The sequence below is a fragment of the Bombina bombina genome, chromosome 4, assembly GCF_027579735.1.
Source record: "Bombina bombina isolate aBomBom1 chromosome 4, aBomBom1.pri, whole genome shotgun sequence".
In the NCBI taxonomy this organism is placed as follows: domain Eukaryota; kingdom Metazoa; phylum Chordata; class Amphibia; order Anura; family Bombinatoridae; genus Bombina; species Bombina bombina.
In genome coordinates, this window is record NC_069502.1 from 904,939,448 (window position 1) to 904,961,509 (window position 22,062).

At 37.4% G+C, this 22,062-nt stretch overlaps 1 protein-coding gene across 1 annotated transcript in view; it reads left to right on the top strand.

The window, feature by feature from the left end:
* Nucleotides 1-3,189: 3,189 nt before the first annotated feature.
* Nucleotides 3,190-22,062, top strand: part of LOC128657474 (sulfotransferase 6B1) — a 39,903-nt gene continuing 21,030 nt past the window's right edge. The window contains exons 1-2 of the mRNA XM_053711829.1: nucleotides 3,190-3,468; nucleotides 19,786-19,895. Coding sequence (XP_053567804.1) covers nucleotides 3,249-3,468; nucleotides 19,786-19,895 — 330 coding nt within the window. The 5' untranslated portion in view covers nucleotides 3,190-3,248. The remainder of the gene's footprint in view (nucleotides 3,469-19,785; nucleotides 19,896-22,062) is intronic.

Consider the following 22,062-nt stretch of genomic DNA (forward strand, 5'->3'; position numbering starts at 1 on the left):
ATGAATTGGTGTTGCTGAGAAGGACACAATCAATCAGCCAATCATGAGTAGTCTTTGTACATATCCACCAATCACTGGGCATATCCTGCTCAGGAAAGCACAGGAGCATACAATGTGTTCAGCTTTAACCCTTTCATGCCAGGGTTAACTTGTCTACATCAGAACAACTGTTCCGATGTAAACAAATTGAAATATCGCAATCGTGCACGTGATCACGAGATTTCAATGATGGGATTGCATAGTTGCCAACAGTCCCTGATTTCCAGGGACAGTCCCTGGATTTTGTGGTATGTCCCTGGATTTATATTTGTCCCTGGAAATGTCCCTGAAAATCTCTTTTGCACAACATTTGTTGTTTGTATATATATATATATATATATATATATATATATATATATATATATGATAAAGTAAGATAGCGTCAGCACTTCTTCATACAAAATTCCACTTTATTTTGTATGAAGAAGTGCTGACGCTATCTTACTTTATCATATCCATAAATGTGGGCTGGCAGACCCCACTCAGTGGTCGTGCACTGCTATAATCTTGAAAAAATGCTGAAAAAATAGCATTAAGAAAGGTGCTGGACTTACCTGTTAAAGTTGTATATATATATATATATATATATATATATATATATACACACACATACATATATACAGATAGATAGATGATAAATAGATATAGTGTAATATTTAAATATAATTAATTCCTAATGGAATATTATTATTATTGAATGGGTTCACATATTATTAGTCTTTCTAATTTTGATGCTGTATTGTATGCCCAGAATGTGTTCCAGAGACTGGGTAGGTGTAAGAGCTTGGTGCTGTAATCTGTATAATAAACTATGGATAAGTCTAAATTATACTATTACTTTCAAATGGGTGCGTTTTGATTGCAGAACTGAGTGGGCGGAGCAGTTGAGCAGTAGGTCGTCAATACTCTAGTAACCCGCTTGCTTGCTCTGCTGCAAAGTGTCCCTGGAATTTTTTTGAAATGTTGGCAACTATGGGATTGTGTCAGGGGGGGAGTCCCTATGATGCCAGGCATGCAATGTAGACTGCGATCCCATCAGGGAAGCGCCAGTGGCTTCAGGAAAGCCAATCGGTTACAACGTTGTATTTCGTCCTTCGGTGCTAAAGCCCAACAAAATACGGATGAAATACAACGTCCCAACGGCGTTAAAGGGTTAACTATTTGTAAGCATTTTGCAATTGTTAAAGGGACAATGAACCCAGTTTTTTTCATTTGTGATTAAGATAGAGCATGCAATTTTAAGCAACTTTCTAATTTACTCCTCTTATCAAAATTTCTTCATTCTTTTGGTATCTTTATTTGAAATGCAAGAATGCCGGCCCATTTTTGGTGAAAAACCTGGGTTGTTCTTGCTGATTGGTGGATAAATTCATCCACCAATAAAAAGTGCTGTCCACAGTTCTGAACAGAAAAAAAGCTTAGATGTGTTCTTTTTCAAATAAAGATAGCAAGAGAATGAAGAAAAATTGATATTAGGAGTAAATTAGAAAGTTGCTTAAAATTACATGCTCTATCTGAATCACGAAAGAAAAAAATTTGGGTTCAGTGTCCATTTAAACACAAGATAATATAAGAAGGGGAATCTTCTCCCTTCTTTTTGAATTAAAACTAATATAACCTGTTTTTGGCCCCTGCTATATATTTTTAAGCACCAGGTTTTAACCAACCAGTTGTGCTTTGATTAGGGTGTCCATTTTTTTAAATGTTTTATTTTTTTTACTTTTTTAATTTTTCTTGGTAATGAATGCAATGTACCTCATTCTATATAAACAAACTAAAAATGAATAATTACACATTCACTCAGGAAACAAATGTATTGAATCCACACACACACAAAGGTCAGGAATGGGCAAGATAGCGGTAAGAGTACATTTTGGTTTTGCTAATTGGGAGAGGTTTAATGTGGGATGGTCAAATGAGGGTAGGGTTGCCACCTCGGCCAAAAGAGCCCTCAAGGACATTCTATCTTAACACCCTCATTTAGGGTTGCCACCACGGAAATGTTTACCTGGACACTTATGAGTTACACATGCTGTAGGGTAAGCTGGGAGGAACATGTATTGTGCGGTTTATCAGCACTAATAATATGATGTCCAGAGGCACAATACGAGTTCCCCCTGCTTACCCTGCAGCATGTGTAACTCATAAGTGTCCAGGAAAACATTGCTGTGCTGGCAACCCTAAATGGGGGCATTAAGATAGAATGTCCTTGAGTGCTCTTTTGTGATCAATCCTTAGCAAGTGCATATTCCAATTGTAAACTTAACTAGCACTGATGACAAAAGCATAAAAAGATTTATATTGTTGTTATGTTTACAACTATAATGTAATCTAGCATCTAATATAACTTATATCCCCCCCCCCTGTAACAGTATACCACTTTACAGTTCCCGATAGATAATGTAAAATTCCCATTGTAGCCCCCAAACTGCACATTTGCTCTCCTGAACGTTCCTTCCTGCTTTTCAACAAAGGATAACCAGAAAACCAAGACAATTTGATAATAGAAGTGAATTGAAAAGTTGTTTAAAACTGTATGCTCTATCTGAAACATGAAAGAAAAAAATTTGGGTTTGATGTCAACACATTAGATTTGCATAATCAACAAATGCAAGATAACAAGACAATGCAATAGCACTTAGTCTGAACTTCAAATGAGTAGTAGATTTTTTTATAACAAATTTCAAAGTTATGTATATTTCCACTCCCCTTGTACCATGTGATGGCAATCAGCCAATCACAAATGCATATACGTATAGTCTGTGAATTCTTGCACATGCTCAGTAGGATCTGGTGACTCAAAAATTGTAAATATAAAAGACTGTGCACATTTTTTTTTATGGAAGTAAATTGGAAAGTTGTTTAAAATTACATGCTGTATCTGAATCATGAAAATTTAATTTAACCTGAGTGTCCCTTTAAGCATTCTTCTTTTATCTCTGGCAAGAGAAACCCTGTAATAGTGTTGTCTAATACCAATTTTTAGAGTAAAACAATGTTGTGTGGCTAAGAAAATAGTTTAGAACTCATAAAAATGGTTTCCTAAATGATGATTTAAAGAAAACCAGGGCTTTGCGTGCAGTGCATGACTGTAACTTGACACTGGGTCTATAAACACACCCTTTACATTTTTTTTTTCTTTTCATTTAATTTAAAGTCAGTTCCTGTGAGAGCTGAACTCATTTGTATTCCCTTTACACGATAGAAAAATGTCGAGCTCTGAACAAGAAAAAACAAAAAAGGAACAATTCCAGGAACAAATGAGGCAAATAGCTGAAGAGGCCAGCAAGAAAACTGCAGAGGAATTGGTCCTAGATTACAAAGGGCTCCTATACCCCAGTGTGTTGTGCAGTAAAGAGACTTTTGAAGCCTTAGAAACTGTTGAAGCCAGAGAAGATGATTTGCTTATTGTAACGTATCCTAAATGTGGTAAGTAATTCAATAACAATCCCAGAATGCATTGTAACAAAATGCCTGCATGTTTTGTAAAACTGCAAAAACTAGTATCTTGTAATGCAAAAAAGAAAATGATCTAATTGCTTGTGGTTTGTGTGACTTCCGCTACTGATTGGCTCACTGGCCGTGTCTGCACATTTTTACACTAGAATGTCATTTTAAACGATTATTACATTAAATGGAGATTTCTAGGCTAGCAAAAAAAAAAAAATATTCCTGCTTTTTAAAGGGAGATTCTAATGAAAAAAAGCAAAATGCTCTAATTTGGTAAAGCACACTATATTTTTTGTCCCTTGTTAGTTATGTATTTAACCCTCTTCAATGGATTAAATACATAGCTAAAGTCCAGACTGGGAACCTTTTCACATTGCATCTCTTTCAGCAGCACATTGTTGGTGAGCTAATTAGACTGGCTAATTTATCTGCCAATCATAGGCTGACCATATTTCCTTGAGACAAAAACGGGACATTGAGCGGTCAAAAACGGGACGGGGTTAATATTCTTTATTTATATGAAATAAAGTAAGATTGTAACAAAAGTTAAGTTTTATGACATGAATTTAAACTATTGAGCCAACATTTATCCTTCAGTGACAGAAGAACTCATACAAAAATTTTAGGTAGACGTAGAGCTAGAGGGGGTCTGTATTTCATCATGATTGTACCATGAATATTTGTCTGATGAAACAAATTTACACAGCAAATTTCGGTCTTTCAACACCATATAATAAAACTTCTCACACTCCATGGGCTGATGTATCATGTATATGAAATTATTTTTACTTAAAATTTGATGCACACAGAAAATTGGCAAATCTATATAAAAATAAAGCACAAATGTTCTGACTTATAAAGACACCCTATAAAATGCTTTTTATTATAACTGTTGTTAAGGGAAATAAAATTACTTATCCAATAACCATTCTAAATACGAAGGTTCCCTCCATTAGATCACATCCATCATGCCTCCCCCCCACAATATTCATTAATATTAATATATATTATGGAACTTGTCTCAGACTCATTGTCACTTTTAAACAGATGGATAGCCAAGCCAAATTTGTTGTTTAAACAAAGAAAATCAAAGAGAACATGCTTATATAATAAGAAGAGCTGATTCTGAAGCTTGTGAACAAAAGTATTGCAATTTAATTTATCATACAAACAACAAACATGCTTTAAAAAAGTGAGATTATCCTATGTTGTCAAGGCAAATTCCCCCATATTAACTGATTTTAAAGGATAAAAGCCTCTGAACTTGCGTTTGGTTTGAATATCTGGATAGTTGTTGTAGATTTTTTTTAGATGAGTTGCCCAAAATCATTGTTGCACATGTAAATGGTTGAAGAACTGATAAAAATGTGGAACTACATAGTTACTTGATAATAACCGTTATTTTATAACGCCTGTACTACAACCAGCACTGCAGCAGCATAATAATAATAAGCATATGATATAATAAATGACAATTAATTTAATTTAATTGATTGCCAGGCACAGACACTGGTCTTACCTTGGCCGTGCACAATTCTTGCAGAAGCTGAAGTTCAGAACATAGACTGTAGACCGTTGAATCGATCTACTTCCAGACCAGACCATAACACTAGTTTGTATGTTCACTTCACACGTCTGTTACACAAACAAGAAGAAGATGGCAACAAGAATTATCTCTCTGGTGTCTGGTGATGGTCAGGTCAGCCTATAATTCGGATGATGGTGAGGCAGCGGCTAAAAGCAGATGATTGATCATCACATCCGATCCAGATGATGACTGACTGAATCTCAGATATTTTTAGTCCGACTCCTGCTGACCCCTGTGCTGAGCCTGTCCTGAGTGTAAGTTACTAGTAAAGTATTGGCACTACTGCAGCTGAGCTAGCTAGTAATCTAACTTCCCTCACGCTGACCAGTGACCAGTTTCCCTCCTAGGCTCAGTACTGACCTACTGTCACTGACTCTTTATAGGCACCTATCAATGACATGCCCCTAATTTTGAAGAGCACGGGCGGCATAGACTGCTAAGACTGCATGAAGACTGCATGCTGTGGATCATGTGGGAACGGCCACCCAACGCCAACCCAGCTGCAGTTAAAAAAAAAAGTTTTTAAAAAAACTGCCCTCCCCGCCGGCGGGGAGTTTAAAAAAAATTTAAGTAGTGTGTGTGCAATAAAAAATTACACTTGCGCTGCCCGCACGGTCTGATAACCCTCAAAACGGGACAAAATGACTATTAATAAAGAAAAGACGGGACAGGGGAAAAAACATAAAATAACGGTACTGTCCCTTTCAAAACGGGACATATGGTCAGCCTAGCCAATCACTATATGTGTTCTAATCCGGAGCTGCAATGTGTTAGCGTTCCTGAATGGGACTTTATCTGTGTATTTAAGGGAAACGTGTAAAAAGAACATGATCAAATATTCTCTCTGTCTCTCTCTCTGTCTGTCTCTCTCTGTCTCTCTCTCTCGTGCCCATAGTACCCTTTTTCATTTAAAGGGACTTTGAAGTTATTTGTATTTTAAATCCATAATATAAATCAACAATAAAAACTTTATTGCTAATATATAGCACAATTTCATAAAATAATAGTTAACTAAGCATTACAGTCTTAGCAAATTAAATCAAGTAGTAAGGAGCAGCCCAGTGACAGAATGTCAAAACATTTGTTATGAATGAAATGATGTCACCCAAACGCTGAATCCACTACAGTCTAAACCCAACCTGTCGGCAATCTCAATGATTCAGCAGACTTTCATTTCACACAAGGGCAGGCTGATACACAGGTGATAGATAATATATGAGAATAAATTCTCTTAAAACAGTATGAAACTGAATATGCTCTCCTTAAGTACACATTCTGCTATAGTCCCACTTAGTTCAAATATTGTGCGAACTTTGGCACTAGTACCATATTTTCACCACCCCTAAATAAGAGTATTTTATTTTTGCATTCAAATATTCTTTTAAATTAGATTTGCCATTATAGGCAAAAAAGTATATGCTCTAAAAAGAGCATGCATTTTTTTTAAAGGGACAGTAAAGTCAAAATTAAACTTTCGTGTTTCAGGCAGAGCATGCAAATCAAATAACTTTCCAATTTACATCTGTTATCAAATTTGCTTTGTTCTCTTGGTATCTTTTATTGAAGAGTAAAACTAGATAGGCTCAGGAGTGTGCACGTGTCTTTAGTACTCTATGGCAGCAGTGGTTTGTAACATTGTATAACAAAGCTACAAACTGCTGCTGCCATAGAGTACTAAAGACACATGCACACTCCTGAACCCTTGGGAGCCTAGCTAATTTTACTCAATTTAATAACAGAAGTCACTTGGAAAGTTGTTTAAAGGACCACTAAATGCAGTAGAATTGCATAATTAACAAGTACATAATAACACCTACTCCAATTTTTTGCCCCCCCTGTATCATGTGACAGACATCAGCCAATCACAGACTAGTATATGTATACACTTTGAGCTTGTGCACATGCTCAGTAGGAGCTTGTTCCCTAGAAAGTGTGAATATAAAAAGACTGAGCAAAATTTGATAATGGAATTAAATCGGAAAGTGTCTTAAAACTGCATGCTCTATCTGAATCATAAAGGTTTATTTTGACTTGAGTGTCCCTTTAAAATTGTATGCTCCATCTGAAAAATGAAAGTTTAATTTTGACTTTACTATCCCTTTAAGACTAGCGACCTTTTAATGCTATGTGTTATTTTTTCACATACATACTCAGATGGCAAAAATACTTTGACCAGCAAAAATTATGTAATAGCTTTCCTTTCTATGAGTACTGGAATACTAAATAATGTGTGTGTGTATATGTATATATATATATATATATATATATATATATATATATATATATATATATATATATATATATATATATATATATAAATTATACACACACAATGCTAATCATATATACTACTTAACTCTCTCTGCCAATCCTCTCTCTGCCAATCAATACCAGCATTTTTGTTTTTCTTGCAAAGCCTCTGCATGAGGTGTATTTTTACTGTTCAGTAAACTTGGCAGTTTGAAATATTTATTTTGCAGGTACCATATGAAAAAAATAAACATTGCATTTCTACATATATTTATTTTCCAGAACATTTACAAAACCAAAAAAGTCTCTGTATCCCCTCAGCTGTTTGTTTTGTTTTTTTGCACAAGATGATTTGGAGTAAATATGCATTTTAATATACAGTTGCTTTAAAACCGACCGTTCATTTTCACAGAGGAATGACGCAGCAAATTCTGAAAATGTGTAGAAACACTCCTACATCTTAAAAAAAAAGCAATGGGGGCAGCACTATGTGCTGTATCTAAAGGAAGATATTTTAGAGCTGTAAAGTTACTGCTTTAAAATAGTGTGACACACTATTTGACATCTGTTCTCCAAGTCAAACCATGTATTCGAAAATAAAAAAGCACACTATGAAATGGAAAATCAAATTTTGCACATTTCTTCCTGTTTGATCACATAGACATATTCAAAAAGTTTCCTTTTAACCAATTTTTTGTTTTTTACAGTAAAAAACAATAAAATGTTTTTGAAATGGGTAAATTTTCTCACAGAAATTATATTATATATATATATATATATATATATATATATATATATATATATATACAGAATTACAAAACTTACATAATCAGATTATTACAAGATGTTAATTATGAAAAGTAGAATAAATCAGTCATTTTAATATGCACATATACTGTATTTTGTTTAAAGGCCGAAAGTTATGTGATTCAATGCATTTCACTTTTGAATAGAAACATTTTTGCAATATACAGTCATAATGGCCAAAAATATTGGCACCCCTGCATTTCTGTCATATAATGCATCCCTTTGCCCAGAAAATTGTTGCCATTACAAATATTTAGGCATTCTCCTGTTTCTTTTGTTTTGTATTGTTATGACACAAAAAAGTGGAGAAATAAAAGGTAAATCTGACACTTTCCACGCAAAACTGTAAAAATGGACTGGACCAAATTGTCACCGTCTCAAAATTGTAAGAAATAACTGCATTCCAAGTGATGCTCCTGTAATTTGTAATTAAACTCACCTGTATCAATTAACAGGTGTTGACAATATAAGAATCATACCGGTAACCAGTTAAAATGGTGAAAAATTGACTCAACCTTTCTGGGGGTCGATCCGATATAAATCGTCGCCCGCAAAAGCCGGCGACGCCAATATTTGCGCGGATTTGGTATCACATATACGGCGTAACCTAGAAGTTACGCCCGTATATTTCTGCCGTCGCCCGCAGTTTTTTGGGCCATAGGCAGGTATACCAAACCCGCGCAGTTTGGTATCCAATATGCAGCGTAAGGACTTACGTGGCGAAAATGGAGAAAACTTACTCCATTTTCACCTCGCCACAAAAAGCAGCCGTAAGAAGCCTTACGCTGACTATTGGAGCCCCGTAACTCCCTAAACTAACTAGAAAATAAACCTAACACCTAACGCATGCGCAATGTCTATCTCCCTGTCAACCGCGATCTGCTAAAATAAACCTAACACCTAACGCATGCGCAATGTCTATCTCCCTGTCAACCGCGATCCCCCCCCCGAAATCCCTAATAAAGTTATTACCCCCTAAACCGCCGCTCCCGGACCCCGCCGCCATCTACATAAACTAACCCCCTACTGTGAGCCTCTAAAACCGCCGCCATCTACCTTATCTATCCCCTAATCTGACCCCTTACACCGCCGCCACCTATATAAAAATTATTAACCCCTAATGTAAGCCCCTTACACCGCCGCCATCTCTATTAAAATGATTAACCCCTAATTTAATCTACCTACCCCGCCGCCAGCTATATTATCTATATTAACCCTAAGTATATTATAGTTAATATAGGTATTACATTATATATATTAACTATATTAACCCTAATTATATTAGGGTTAATATAGTTAATATAGTTACTATAGTATTTATATTAACTATATTAACTCTATCTAACCCTAACTAAATTTATATTAAATTAATCTAATTCATTTATAAACTAAAATATTCCTATTTAAATCTAAATGCTTACCTATAAAATAAACCCTAAGATAGCTACAATATAATTAATAATTACATTGTAGCTATGTTAGGGTTAATATTTATTTTACAGGTAAATTGTTAATTATTTTAACTAGGTATAATAGATATTAAATAGTTATTAACTATTTAATATCTACCTAGTTAAAATAATTACCCAATTACCTGTAAAATAAATCCTAACCTAAGTTACAAATACACCTACACTATCAATAAATTTAATAAACTACAAACATCTATCTAAAAATACAATTAAATTAACTAAACTAAATTACAAAAACAAACAAACACTAAATTACAAAAAATAAAAAAAAGATTACAAGATATTTAAGCTAATTACACCTATTCTAAGCCCCCTAATAAAATAATAAACCGCCAAAATAAAAAAAAATTCCCTGCCCTATTCTAAATTCAACAAATTTCAAAGCTCTTTACCTTACCAGCCCTTAAAAGGGCATTTTGTGGGGCATGCCCCAAAGAATTCAGCTCTTTTGCATACAACAAATACAATACCCCCCCCCCCCATTACAACCCACCACCCACATACCCCTATTCTAAACCCACCCAAACCCCCCTTAAAAAAGCCTAACACTACCCCCCTGAAGATCTCCCTACCTTGTCTTCACCACACCGGGCCGAACTCCTGATCCGATCCGGGCGATGTCATCCTCCAAGCGGCAAAGAAGAATTCTTCCTCCGGCGACGTCTTCCTCCAAGCGGCAGCAAAGTCTTCATTCTTCCGGCGGCATCTTCAATCTTCTTTCTTCGCTCCGCCGCCGCGGAGCATCCATCCCGGCCGACTGCTGAACTTGGAATGAGGTACCTTTAAATGACGTCATCCAAGATGGCGTCCGCCGAATTCCGATTGGCTGATAGGATTCTATCAGCCAATCGGAATTAAGTTAAAAAAATCTGATTGGCTGATTGAATCAGCCAATCAGATTCAAGTTCAATCCGATTGGCTGATCCAATCAGCCAATCAGATTGAGCTCGCATTCTATTGGCTGATCGGAACAGCCAATAGAATGCAAGCTCAATCTGATTGGCTGATTGGATCAGCCAATCGGATTGAACTTGAATCTGATTGGCTGATTCAATCAGCCAATCAGATTTTTTTAACTTAATTCCGATTGGCTGATAGAATCCTATCAGCCAATCGGAATTCGGCGGACGCCATCTTGGATGACGTCATTTAAAGGTACCTCATTCCAAGTTCAGCAGTCGGCCGGGATGGATGCTCCGCGGCGGCGGAGCGAAGAAAGAAGATTGAAGATGCCGCCGGAAGAATGAAGACTTTGCTGCCGCTTGGAGGAAGACGTCGCCGGAGGAAGAATTCTTCTTTGCTGCTTGGAGGATGACATCGCCCGGATCGGATCAGGAGTTCGGCCCGGTGTGGTGAAGACAAGGTAGGGAGATCTTCAGGGGGGTAGTGTTAGGCTTTTTTAAGGGGGGTTTGGGTGGGTTTAGAATAGGGGTATGTGGGTGGTGGGTTGTAATGGGGGGGGGGTATTGTATTTGTTGTATGCAAAAGAGCTGAATTCTTTGGGGCATGCCCCACAAAAGGCCCTTTTAAGGGCTGGTAAGGTAAAGAGCTTTGAAATTTGTTGAATTTAGAATAGGGCAGGGAATTTTTTTTATTTTGGGGGTTTATAATTTTATTAGGGGGCTTAGAATAGGTGTAATTAGCTTAAATATCTTGTAATCTTTTTTTTATTTTTTGTAATTTAGTGTTTGTTTGTTTTTGTAATTTAGTTTAGTTAATTTAATTGTATTTTTAGATAGATGTTTGTAGTTTATTAAATTTATTGATAGTGTAGGTGTATTTGTAACTTAGGTTAGGATTTATTTTACAGGTAATTGGGTAATTATTTTAACTAGGTAGATATTAAATAGTTAATAACTATTTAATATCTATTATACCTAGTTAAAATAATTAACAATTTACCTGTAAAATAAATATTAACCCTAACATAGCTACAATGTAATTATTAATTATATTGTAGCTATCTTAGGGTTTATTTTATAGGTAAGTATTTAGATTTAAATAGGAATATTTTAGTTTATAAATGAATTAGATTAATTTAATATAAATTTAGTTAGGGTTAGATAGAGTTAATATAGTTAATATAAATACTATAGTAACTATATTAACTATATTAACCCTAATATAATTAGGGTTAATATAGTTAATATATATAATGTAATACCTATATTAACTATAATATACTTAGGGTTAATATAGATAATATAGCTGGCGGCGGGGTAGGTAGATTAAATTAGGGGTTAATCATTTTAATAGAGATGGCGGCGGTGTAAGGGGCTTACATTAGGGGTTAATAATTTTAATATAGATGGCGGCGGTGTTAGGGGCTCACTTTAGGGGGTTATAGATATAATATAGCTGGCGGCGGGGTACGGGAGCGGCAGTTTAGGGGTTAATAGCTTTTTTATTGTTAGGCTAGTGAGGGGGGATAGCGGATAGAGGGTTAGACAGTGCGGGCTATGTTAGGGAGGCGTGTTAGACAGTGCGGGCTATGTTAGGGAGGCGTGTTAGACAGTGCGGGCTATGTTAGGGAGGCGTGTTAGACAGTGCGGGCTATGTTAGGGAGGCGTGTTAGACAGTGCGGGTGTTTTAAACTTTAGTCAGGTTTTATAGGCGCCGGCAGTTTCTAACGTGCCGCAAGTCACTGGCGACGCCAGAAATTTGTACTTACGCAGATTTCTGGACATCGCTGGTTTGTGAGACTTACGGCACGTTAGCATCTGACGGCGACCTATATGGGATGGCTCGAGTTGCGAGCTGAAACTGCGGGCGACGCCGGTTCCCTCGCTTGCGCCGCAAACTGCGATCGATATCGGATTGCGCCCCTTTTATGTGCAGGGATAGGCACAGACCAAGGCTGTGGCGGACATTTTCCAAGGTACAGACCTTAGTGAAGGACACCAAGGTACGTTTCAATTTAAAAAACTTCAAAAAACACTCTCTTTACTGAGAGGGTAGTGGATGCATGGTGGAATAGCATCCAGCAGAAGTGGCGGCGAAGGGCAGTACACGAAAAGTGCTGCCCTGTACTAGTCTTTATTACAGACACCAATTAACTAGTCAGGGCAGGTTTTTTTTTTTTTATAATCCCTCCCTCACTGGATATCACCCCCCCTGCAGCACACCAATCATCCATACATCATGGGCAGCACGTTTCATGTACTGCCCATCAGCATGCAGAAATAAAATTTGTATATGTGATGAAGCATGACTGAATTCCACCTAAATACAAGCAGAACAGAATTGTTACCTGCTCTCCTAGATCTATTTCCAGCAGAAAGCCTGTTTTAACCCTTCACTCTCCCCTGGGTGGTCTCAGCATGCAGACCCCCTGGCTGCTAAGACATTCACTGGAAGTCCCAGTACGAACAGAACAGCAGGCAGCTTGCTTCTTCCCTCTCTCTCACTTACTTTCCCGCTACTGAGCTGTATCACGCCGGTGTACCCAGCCCCACAAAACTGGGCGCTGCGTACATTAAGGAGGAGTCAGTACCAGCATTCATCTGTCCTACTTCTCCCTTCCCACCACAAAATGGACGGTGGACACTGCAAGGGCCAGTCACGGACACCAGTGTCCGTGTATTGACAACTTGCCTATCCCTGGGTGTGTTCTGTGTGTCACACTGAGCATGGAGAAGAGAGAGAGCAGCAAAGAATTGTCTGAGGATTTGAGAACAAAAAATGTTGAAAAGCATTGACAATCTCAAGGTTAAAAGTCCATCTGCAGAGATCTTAATGTTCCTGTGTCCACTGTGCGCAACATTGTCAAGACGTTTACAGCCCATGGCACTGTAGCTAATATCCCTGGACGTGGATGAAAGAGAAAAAATGATCAGATTGCAACAAAGGATTGTTCGAATGGTGGATAAAAAACCTTGATCAACTTCGAGACAAATTCAAGCTGACCTTCAGGCACAGGGAACAAATGTGTCAGCTTGCACTATTACGTTGCCATCTGAATGAGAAGGGACACTATGGTAGGAGATCCAGGAAGACCCCACTGCTGACAGAAACATAAAAAACCAGATTGGAGTTTTCCAAAACTTACCTGAGGAAGCCAAAATCCCTTTGGGAGAATGTGCTGTGGACAGATGAAACAAAATAACAGCTTTTTGGTAAAACCCATCATCCTACTGTTTTCAATAAAAGAAATGAGGCTTTTAAGGCACTGGATGTCTTGACTGTGTGCATGGCATTATGAAATCTGAAAAGACAATTTCCCCAAAGCGTGGGGGGAAAACCCTTCTACAACAAGAAATTGTAAGTGTCTCTACGTAGAATACTGTACTTGGGAATGTGTACTCCCCCCCCTCCCGTTTCCTACCTTCTTCACGGTTCCAATGCAGAACTAGCCTGGTGCAAAGCTGCCGTTAGGGAGACCTCTCTCCTGGGCAACTGTCAGTCCGCGTACTCCGCTTGGAGCCTCAACGCTCTCACAAGCTGCTTGGTCAGGACGCCAATTACTCGCACACACTCCGGCTCAGGTACATGACATCATCACTCTGTGCCGACTTGCGGAGGGTAAGGGATCTCCAAACTTCAATCTCCGTGGCCACCTCCAAAAAGCCTCCTTCATCCACCAAGTAAGTGTTCTTGTAATGACAGCTTGCAAACGGCTTGAGGGGTATTACTGCTTGCTCCAGAAATGACTCAAAATGTTATCAAAAAGGAACTTAGGAGCTGCAGTAAAACATAATCTCTTTATTTTCATCCATAAAAACGGAACATAAACATGTGGCAAAAAACAACAAACATGCCCTTAGTAGAAAGAAAAGCTTACGCGTTTCGGCATACGGGCCGTACTCATAGCTCTCTGATTACCCTTGTTACTAATGGGCTTTTTAAAGGGTGTAAAATTGTGTGATTGGCTGAAGGGCATTGCATTGTTTAACTCTTCCTTTGCTGCAAATGCTTAACCTTTAAATATTGCATTAATACAAAATACTTTACTATCTATGTTCCCTGTGTGTATACATATTAAATGTTAAATGTGTGTTTATGGCTATACCATAAATGACCATATATTTAACCATTGACTAATAAGAAATTGTCTAAACCAAAATTTAATTGATATGTGGCAGGTGTTATTATAAGAATTCTTCATACACTCAACCCCTCACTACATTCTTTTCAGTGCACTTAAACAAAGATTGTCTATACTATGTATCTATACTGTGGCCTCACTCCCTTAATTTGTTATATACATTCATTGACTAGCTAATACAATTACTACACCAATACAATTGCTAGGCTTATCTGCATATAAATAAGAGATCCTATACTCTGTAACTAAGAGTTAAATGAGGGGATAAGTGAGCTTTATATTAAAATTATCATACTGAATATATTTATTGGTTAATATTATTAAGTACATCTAATACCAATGGTTAATAAGATGGATGTCTGGTTTTTAACTGAAATATCCAGTATACCTCTCTCTTGGCAAGTGCCCTCTCTCTATCTCCCCCTCTGTCCAGCATCTACAATTTCTATTATGGCCCATTTGAAGCTAGTGCTGCACTAGTGGGGTAGTTAGGGACCCTGTTTTGATATCAGAGAGGTGTTCCCTGATTCGTACCCGTGTCTCCCTTGTCGTCATTCCTACGTACTGTAGGTTACAGGCCGGGCAGCCTGCTAAGTACACAGTAAATTTTACTTCTGCAGTTCATGCACTTCTTATGATTGCAACTTTTATTGGTAACACAACTTTTGAAACTTTCACCCACCAACAAATGCTCACAGGCTTTGCATGTAAAATTGCTGCATTTATACACGTCCTTGAATCTGAGCCACGAGCTTTGTTCTTCCCTCTGTGGAATTTTAAGTTGGATGGGTGCCAATAAGTTACCCATCAAGACTCCCCTCCTAAAGGAGCACTTACATCCCTTTTCAACTGTCTCTACCAAAGAATCATCCACTGCCAATAATCTAAAATGTTTTCTCACTATCTGGCAGATTTTGTGATACTGTGTACTGTAATCAGTTACAAATAAAATTCCATCACTTCTGCCGGACATTGATTCCATTTTGTTCAGCAAATGCTTTCTATTGGCTGATGCTCTTCATTTCTAGCTTTTGTGATATCATGGGATTTGTACCCTCTTGTCATGAGACGGTCAGACAAATGATCAGCATGTGCCTCATATTGTTTTGTATTACTGCAATTTCTTTTAAGTCTGGTAAATTGTCCCTTAGCGACTGACTTAAAAACCTGTTTAAGGTGACTGCTCCTGTCGTGGAGAAGCGTATTACCTGTAATTGTTTTTCTATAAACTTCGGTTTCAATCCCTAAATTGGGTGTCCCCCTCAGGGTTAGATCAAGAAAATTAATCTTTGACCTATTATGTTCAAAAGTGAACTCCAACCCAATGTCGTTATTGTTCAACCATTCAACGAATGACTTTGCACTCTCTTCAGTACCTCTGCACACCAGGAGCAGATCATCTATATACCGTCTGTAAAATTATATATTCTTCCTGAAAGGGTTTCCATCTCCATAGATGCGGGACAACTCCCACCAACCCATATAGAGGTTGGTGAAAGAGGGCGCAAATTTTGCGCCCATAGCTGTCCCGCATCTCTGGAGATAGAAAGCCCCTCAAAAGTGAAATACTTATGCATCAAGAGATATCTTACAATCCTCAACACATATCCCACAAGTTCATCAGAATAGCCGGTGTTCCTTCGTAGGAAAAATTCAATGGCCAATAGGCCCTTGTCATGCGGTATGAAGGTATAAAGGGCCCTAACATCTATAGTGAGACACATATCGGTTTCCTCCCAATTCAATTTTTCCATCAGGTTTAGTACATGTGTCATATCCTGTAGGAAGCTGCTTAGGCTCCCTACCAAGGGTTGTAAGATGCTATCCAGCCACTGTGAAACTCTTTCCAGTAGTGACCCTATACCACTTACAATGGGTCTACCCATGACCCCCTCCACCAAATAATTTTTTGGTGCAATATAGGGCCCAGTGTCAGAAAGTTGGGTTTCCGTCAGAGGTAATGGGTGTTACAGCAGGACAATGACCCAAAGCACACGTCAAAAAGCAGCCAGAAATGGTTTAAGACAAAGCGCTGGAGAGTACTGAAGTTGCCAGCAATAGAGCACCTGTGGAGAGATCTCAAAACAGCAGTTGGGGAAAAGGAACCCTTCTAATCTGAGAGACCTGAAGCAGTTGGCGAAAGAAGAGACAATTCCAGTAGAGAAATGTAAGAAACTCATTGATGGTTACAGGAAGCGATTGATTTCAGTTATTGTTTCCAAGAGGTGTGCTACCAAATATTAAATTGAGGGTGCCAATAAATTTGTCCAGTCCATTTGTAGAGTTTTGCATAGAATGTGTCAGATTTTGGCCTTTTTCCTCCACTTTTGTTTGTGTCATACCAATACAAATAAAAGAAACAAACATGAGAATGCCTAAACATTTGTAATTGCAACAATTTTCTGGTGGAAGTGGTGCATTATCTGATAGAAATGCAGGGGTATTTTGGTTATGAATGTACTTGCATTTGCAGCAATGCTTCTAGTAAAAGCTGTCTTTAGTGTGAACATTTACTTTGCATGTGAAGCATATCCAAATATGCTTCATGCACCAATACAGGAGAGCTGTGAATTCCTGTATTGTGTTAGTGATTATTTGATTTACAAGCTCTCTGAGCAGACACTGTTTAAAATGCTAGTTCATTAAGCAAATGCAATCATACTGCAAAAATGCTTCTATCCAAAAGAGAAACGCATTTAATGGTTATTTCGATTTTGTCAGGAATGTTCTTTTTGGAGTAATAATAAATACATTAAAAACACTTAAAGGGCCAGTCTACACCATAGTCATCTTAAAGTCTTACCTTAGATTAAGCTACACATGGCCTCCTGCACCTTTTCTATATTATTCAGCAGGATTGGTAAAAAAAGCTATTTTAAAATGAATATTTTTTCTGACCACTTTGAGATGACTGCCAAGCTCAGCCCACTAATGACATCATGATCTGGGCAGCATATGGCATCCAATCACAAAAGGTTCACTAGTTGGATTCAACAGACTGTTAATGCTATTCAGCAGAGTGCCTAGATGTAGTCCATATCATGATGTCATCAGTGAGTTGAGCTTGGCAACCATTTCATACTGGCTTGAAACAATATTAATTTTAAAATATTTTTTTTTTTACCATTCCTGTTGCATGATATAGAAAGGGTTCAGGAGGATATTTGCAGCTTAATCTAAGGTAAGACTTTAAGATTACTAGGGTGTAGGCTGTCCCTTTAAATTGCAAAAGATTTTTTAAAAAGTGTTTCTGCAACATTTCATGTTGAAATAATTGAGTAGCAGATTTGAATAAATATTCTGCAATAAAAAAATGAGACTCAAATTAATAGAGAGAGACCCGTTTTGTGTGTTCTAGTAATTTTCTTAAACTACTTTCTATGATATCCAATCTGCAAGCAAATGCATACTATGAAACTTTTTTTTTTTTACTTAAAGTGAATGTAAAGTTTAAAGGGACAGTCTAGTCCAAAATAAACTTTCATGATTTCAGATAGAGAATGTCATTTTAAACAATTTTCCAATTTACTTTTATCACCAATTTTGTGTTATTCTTAGTTGAAAGCTAAACCTAGGAGGTTCATATGCTAATTTCTAAGCCTTTGAAGGCCGCCTCTTCTCTAAGGGCATTTTGACAGTTTTTCACCACTAGAGGGTGTTAGTTCATGTGTGTCATATAGATAACAATGTGCTCACACATGTGGAGTTTCAGTGAGCCAGCTCTGATTGGCTAAAATGGATGTCTGTCAAAAGAACTGAAATAAGGGGACAGTCTGCAGAGGCTTAGATACACTTTTTACCTCTGTGATTACCTTGTATTTATATAATTGTGTTGGTAATGCAAAACTAGGGAATGGGTAATAAAGGGATTATCTCTTTTTAAACAATAAAAATTCTGGTGTAGACTGTCTCTTTAATGAATATGTGTCCGGTTTTTAAAAAACAGCGGCACATTCATTAAACTTTACATGGAAGCGACTTTTTTAAAATACCTTTTTTTTTTTTTCCTTTATGAAACCAGACCGACGATCCGCTGCCCCCAGCTCTTGCTGTACTTGGCACTGCAATGATGAATCCGGCTTCCTCCCATCATTGCGTGGCCTAACAAGCTGGTCACCTAGGATGGAATATAATGATTGGAGGAAGCCAGGTTCGTCATTGCTCTGCTAACTACAGCAGGAGCAGCGGGCGGAAGATCGCTGGTCGGCTTTCATAAATAAAAGGTAAGTATTATTAAAAATTTGCTTCAATGTAAAGTTTAATGAATTAAAGAGCCCCTGTTTTTAAGAGTTTATTTAAATACCGGGCATTCATTCATTCATTCAACTTTACATTCACATTAAAGGGACAGTCTAGTCCAAAAAAAACTTTCATGATTCAGATAGAGCATGTAATTTTAAACAATTTTCCAATTTACTTTTATCACCAATTTTTCTTTGTTATCTTGGTATTCTTAGTTGAAAGCTTAACCTAGGAGATTCATATGCTAATTTCTTAGACATTGAAGGCCGCCTCTTAAGAATGCATTTTAACAGGTTTTTCACCACTAGAGGGTGTTAGTTCATGTTTTTCATATAGATAACACTGTGCTCCTGCACGTGAAGTTACCTGGGAGCCATCACTGATTGGCTAAATTGCAAGTTTGTCAAAAGAACTGAAATAAAGGGGCAGTTTGCAGAGGCTTAGATACAAGATAATCACAGAGGTAAAAAATATATAACTATAACTGTTGGTTATGCAAAACTGGGGAATGGCTAAAAAAGGGATTTTCTAACTTTTAAAACAATAACAATTCTGGTGTAGACGGTCCCTTTTAAGTTGTCCAATCTGATATTTAAATATAAATTGTGTTGTTTTATTAATATATTTTTCTAAATAACGTCACAACCATGTATTTCCTCGGGGACAGCTAGAGGGGGGAACATCTCACTCAACATGATACAGGAGGCCAGCAAATTTAAGTAAATTCAGAAATTTGTCAGAAAAAACACTGCTCAAGTTCTCTCTCTCTCTCTATTTCCTTTTCTCTCTTTCTCCCACATTGACCTGAATTTTAAAGGTACCGCTCATGTATGTAAAATACTGGCTGAATGACAACCAAACTGGAAGTTAATGATATTTTTTTTTTTTTAAAGGGACAAACTGGGCCGTAAAAATCCTGCATGAAATGGTATATTCAATTCATGGTAAGGAACCAGCTTTAATTCAAGCTATGATAGAATTTGGAAAACCCGAAAAAGTAGAGGTAAGAAAAATGTAAAGTGAAGGGTGTGTCACAAGCTTTTAGAAATCGTTTATAAATGATTTATCTACAAAAATCCCCAAAGACATTAATGCTGGTTTTCTTTAAAAAACAAAAAACATACGTTTTTCTAAAAGATTTTTACAACCCCAGACTGAAAAGCTTAAAAGGATTTGAAACCCCCAAAAATATTTTCTGATTCAGACAGAGCATACAATTTAAAAAAGAAAAAGATTCAAATTTGCTTCTGTTATCAAATTTGCTTTGTTCCTACGGTATTCTTTGTTGAAGAGATCTCTAGGTAGGTGTCTGGAGCATTACACTGCAGGAAATTGTGCTGCTATCTAGTGCTCTTGCTAATCTGCTTCCATATGGTGTTTTAGAGTTTGTCTCTGATTTTAAACAAGATACCAAGAGAACAAAGAAAAATTGATCATAGAAGTAAATTAAAACGTTGTTTCAAATTGCTTGCTCTATATGAATCATGAAATAAAACAATTTGGGTTTCATGTCCCTTTAAATGCTTTAAAACATGTATTTTATATGTAGATCTTTTACAATATAGTGCTTATTTAATGATATATGCAGATCACATGACTGGACATTTTCACTAATTCTTTACACTTGGACGTTTTTTTTTCTCTTACTGGTAAACAATAATAATAGCAATAGTACAGTTTACGGATAACTTTACTGTAGTGAGCTCCCGCACTGGATAAGCTGACATGCTTTTTCCAGCACTGGAGTGTACTACAATAAAATGAAGACGCTATCAATTGGATTGATTAGGTTAATTTGCCAAAGGGCTAAGAAGAGAGAATGGTGGGCTGTTTTGGGGTACATAATTTATTGAAGAGGGGCTTTATAACAGGTGAGTTACTGACTACCATATACTATACACTCACCAGCCATTTTATAAGGTACAGCTTGCTAGTCTAGGGTTGGACCCCCTTTTGCCTTCAGAACTTCCTTCATTCTTTGTGGCATAGATTCAACAAGGTGTTGGAAACATCAGACATTTTGGTCCATATTGACATGATAGCATCATGCAGTTTCTGCAAATCCATAATGCAAATCTCCCATTCCACCACATCCCAAAGGTGCTCTATTGGATTGAGATCTAGTGACTGTGGAGACCATTGGAGTACAGTGAACTTATGGTCTTGTTCAAGAAACCAGTTTGAGATGATTTGAGCTTTGTGACATGGTGCATTATCCTGCTGGAAGTAGCCATCAGAAGATGGGTACACTGTCATAAAGGGATGGACATGGTCAGTAACAATACTCAGGTAGGCCGTGAAGTTTAAATGATGCTCAATTGGTACTAAGGAGCCCAAAGTGTGCCAAGAAAATATCCCCCACACCATTACACAACCAGCCTGAACCGTTGATACAAGGCAGGGTGGATCCATGCTTTCATGTTAATGCCAAATTCTGACCCTACCATATGAATGTCACAGCTGAAATCAATACTCATCAGACCAGACAACGTTTTTTCAATCTTTTATCATCCAATTTTGGAGAGTCTGTGCAAATTGTAGCCTCAGTTTCCTGTTCTTAGCTGACAGGACTGGCACCTAGTGTGCTCTTCTGCTGCTGTAGCCCATCTGCTTCAAGGTTTGACGTGTTGTGCATTCAGAGATGATATTCTGCATACCTAGGTTGTAATGAGTGGTTATTTGAGTTAATGTTGCCTTTCTATCATCTCGAACCAGTCTGCCCATTCTCCTGACATCAACAAGGCATTTCCGTCCACACAACTGCTGCTCACTGGATATTTTCTCTTTTTCTGACTATTCTCTGTAAACCCTAGAGATGGTTGTGCATGAAAATCCCAGTAGATCAGCAGTTTTTGTGAAATACTCAGACCAGCCTGTCTGGCACCAACAACCATGCCACATTCCAAGTCACTTAAATCCCCTTTCTTCCCCATTCTGATGCTTGATTTGAACTTAAGCAAGTCGTATTCACCACATCTAGATGCCTAAATGCATTGAGTTGCTGCCATGTGATTGGCTGATTAGAAATTTGTGTTACCAAGCAATTGAACAGGTGTACCTAATAAAGTGGCTGGTGAGTGTACATATAAAATCACATACTGCACAATAAGGATAAAAGAAAAACATTTGCTGTACCATTAAGTAATCATTTCCAGTCAAGAATATTTATT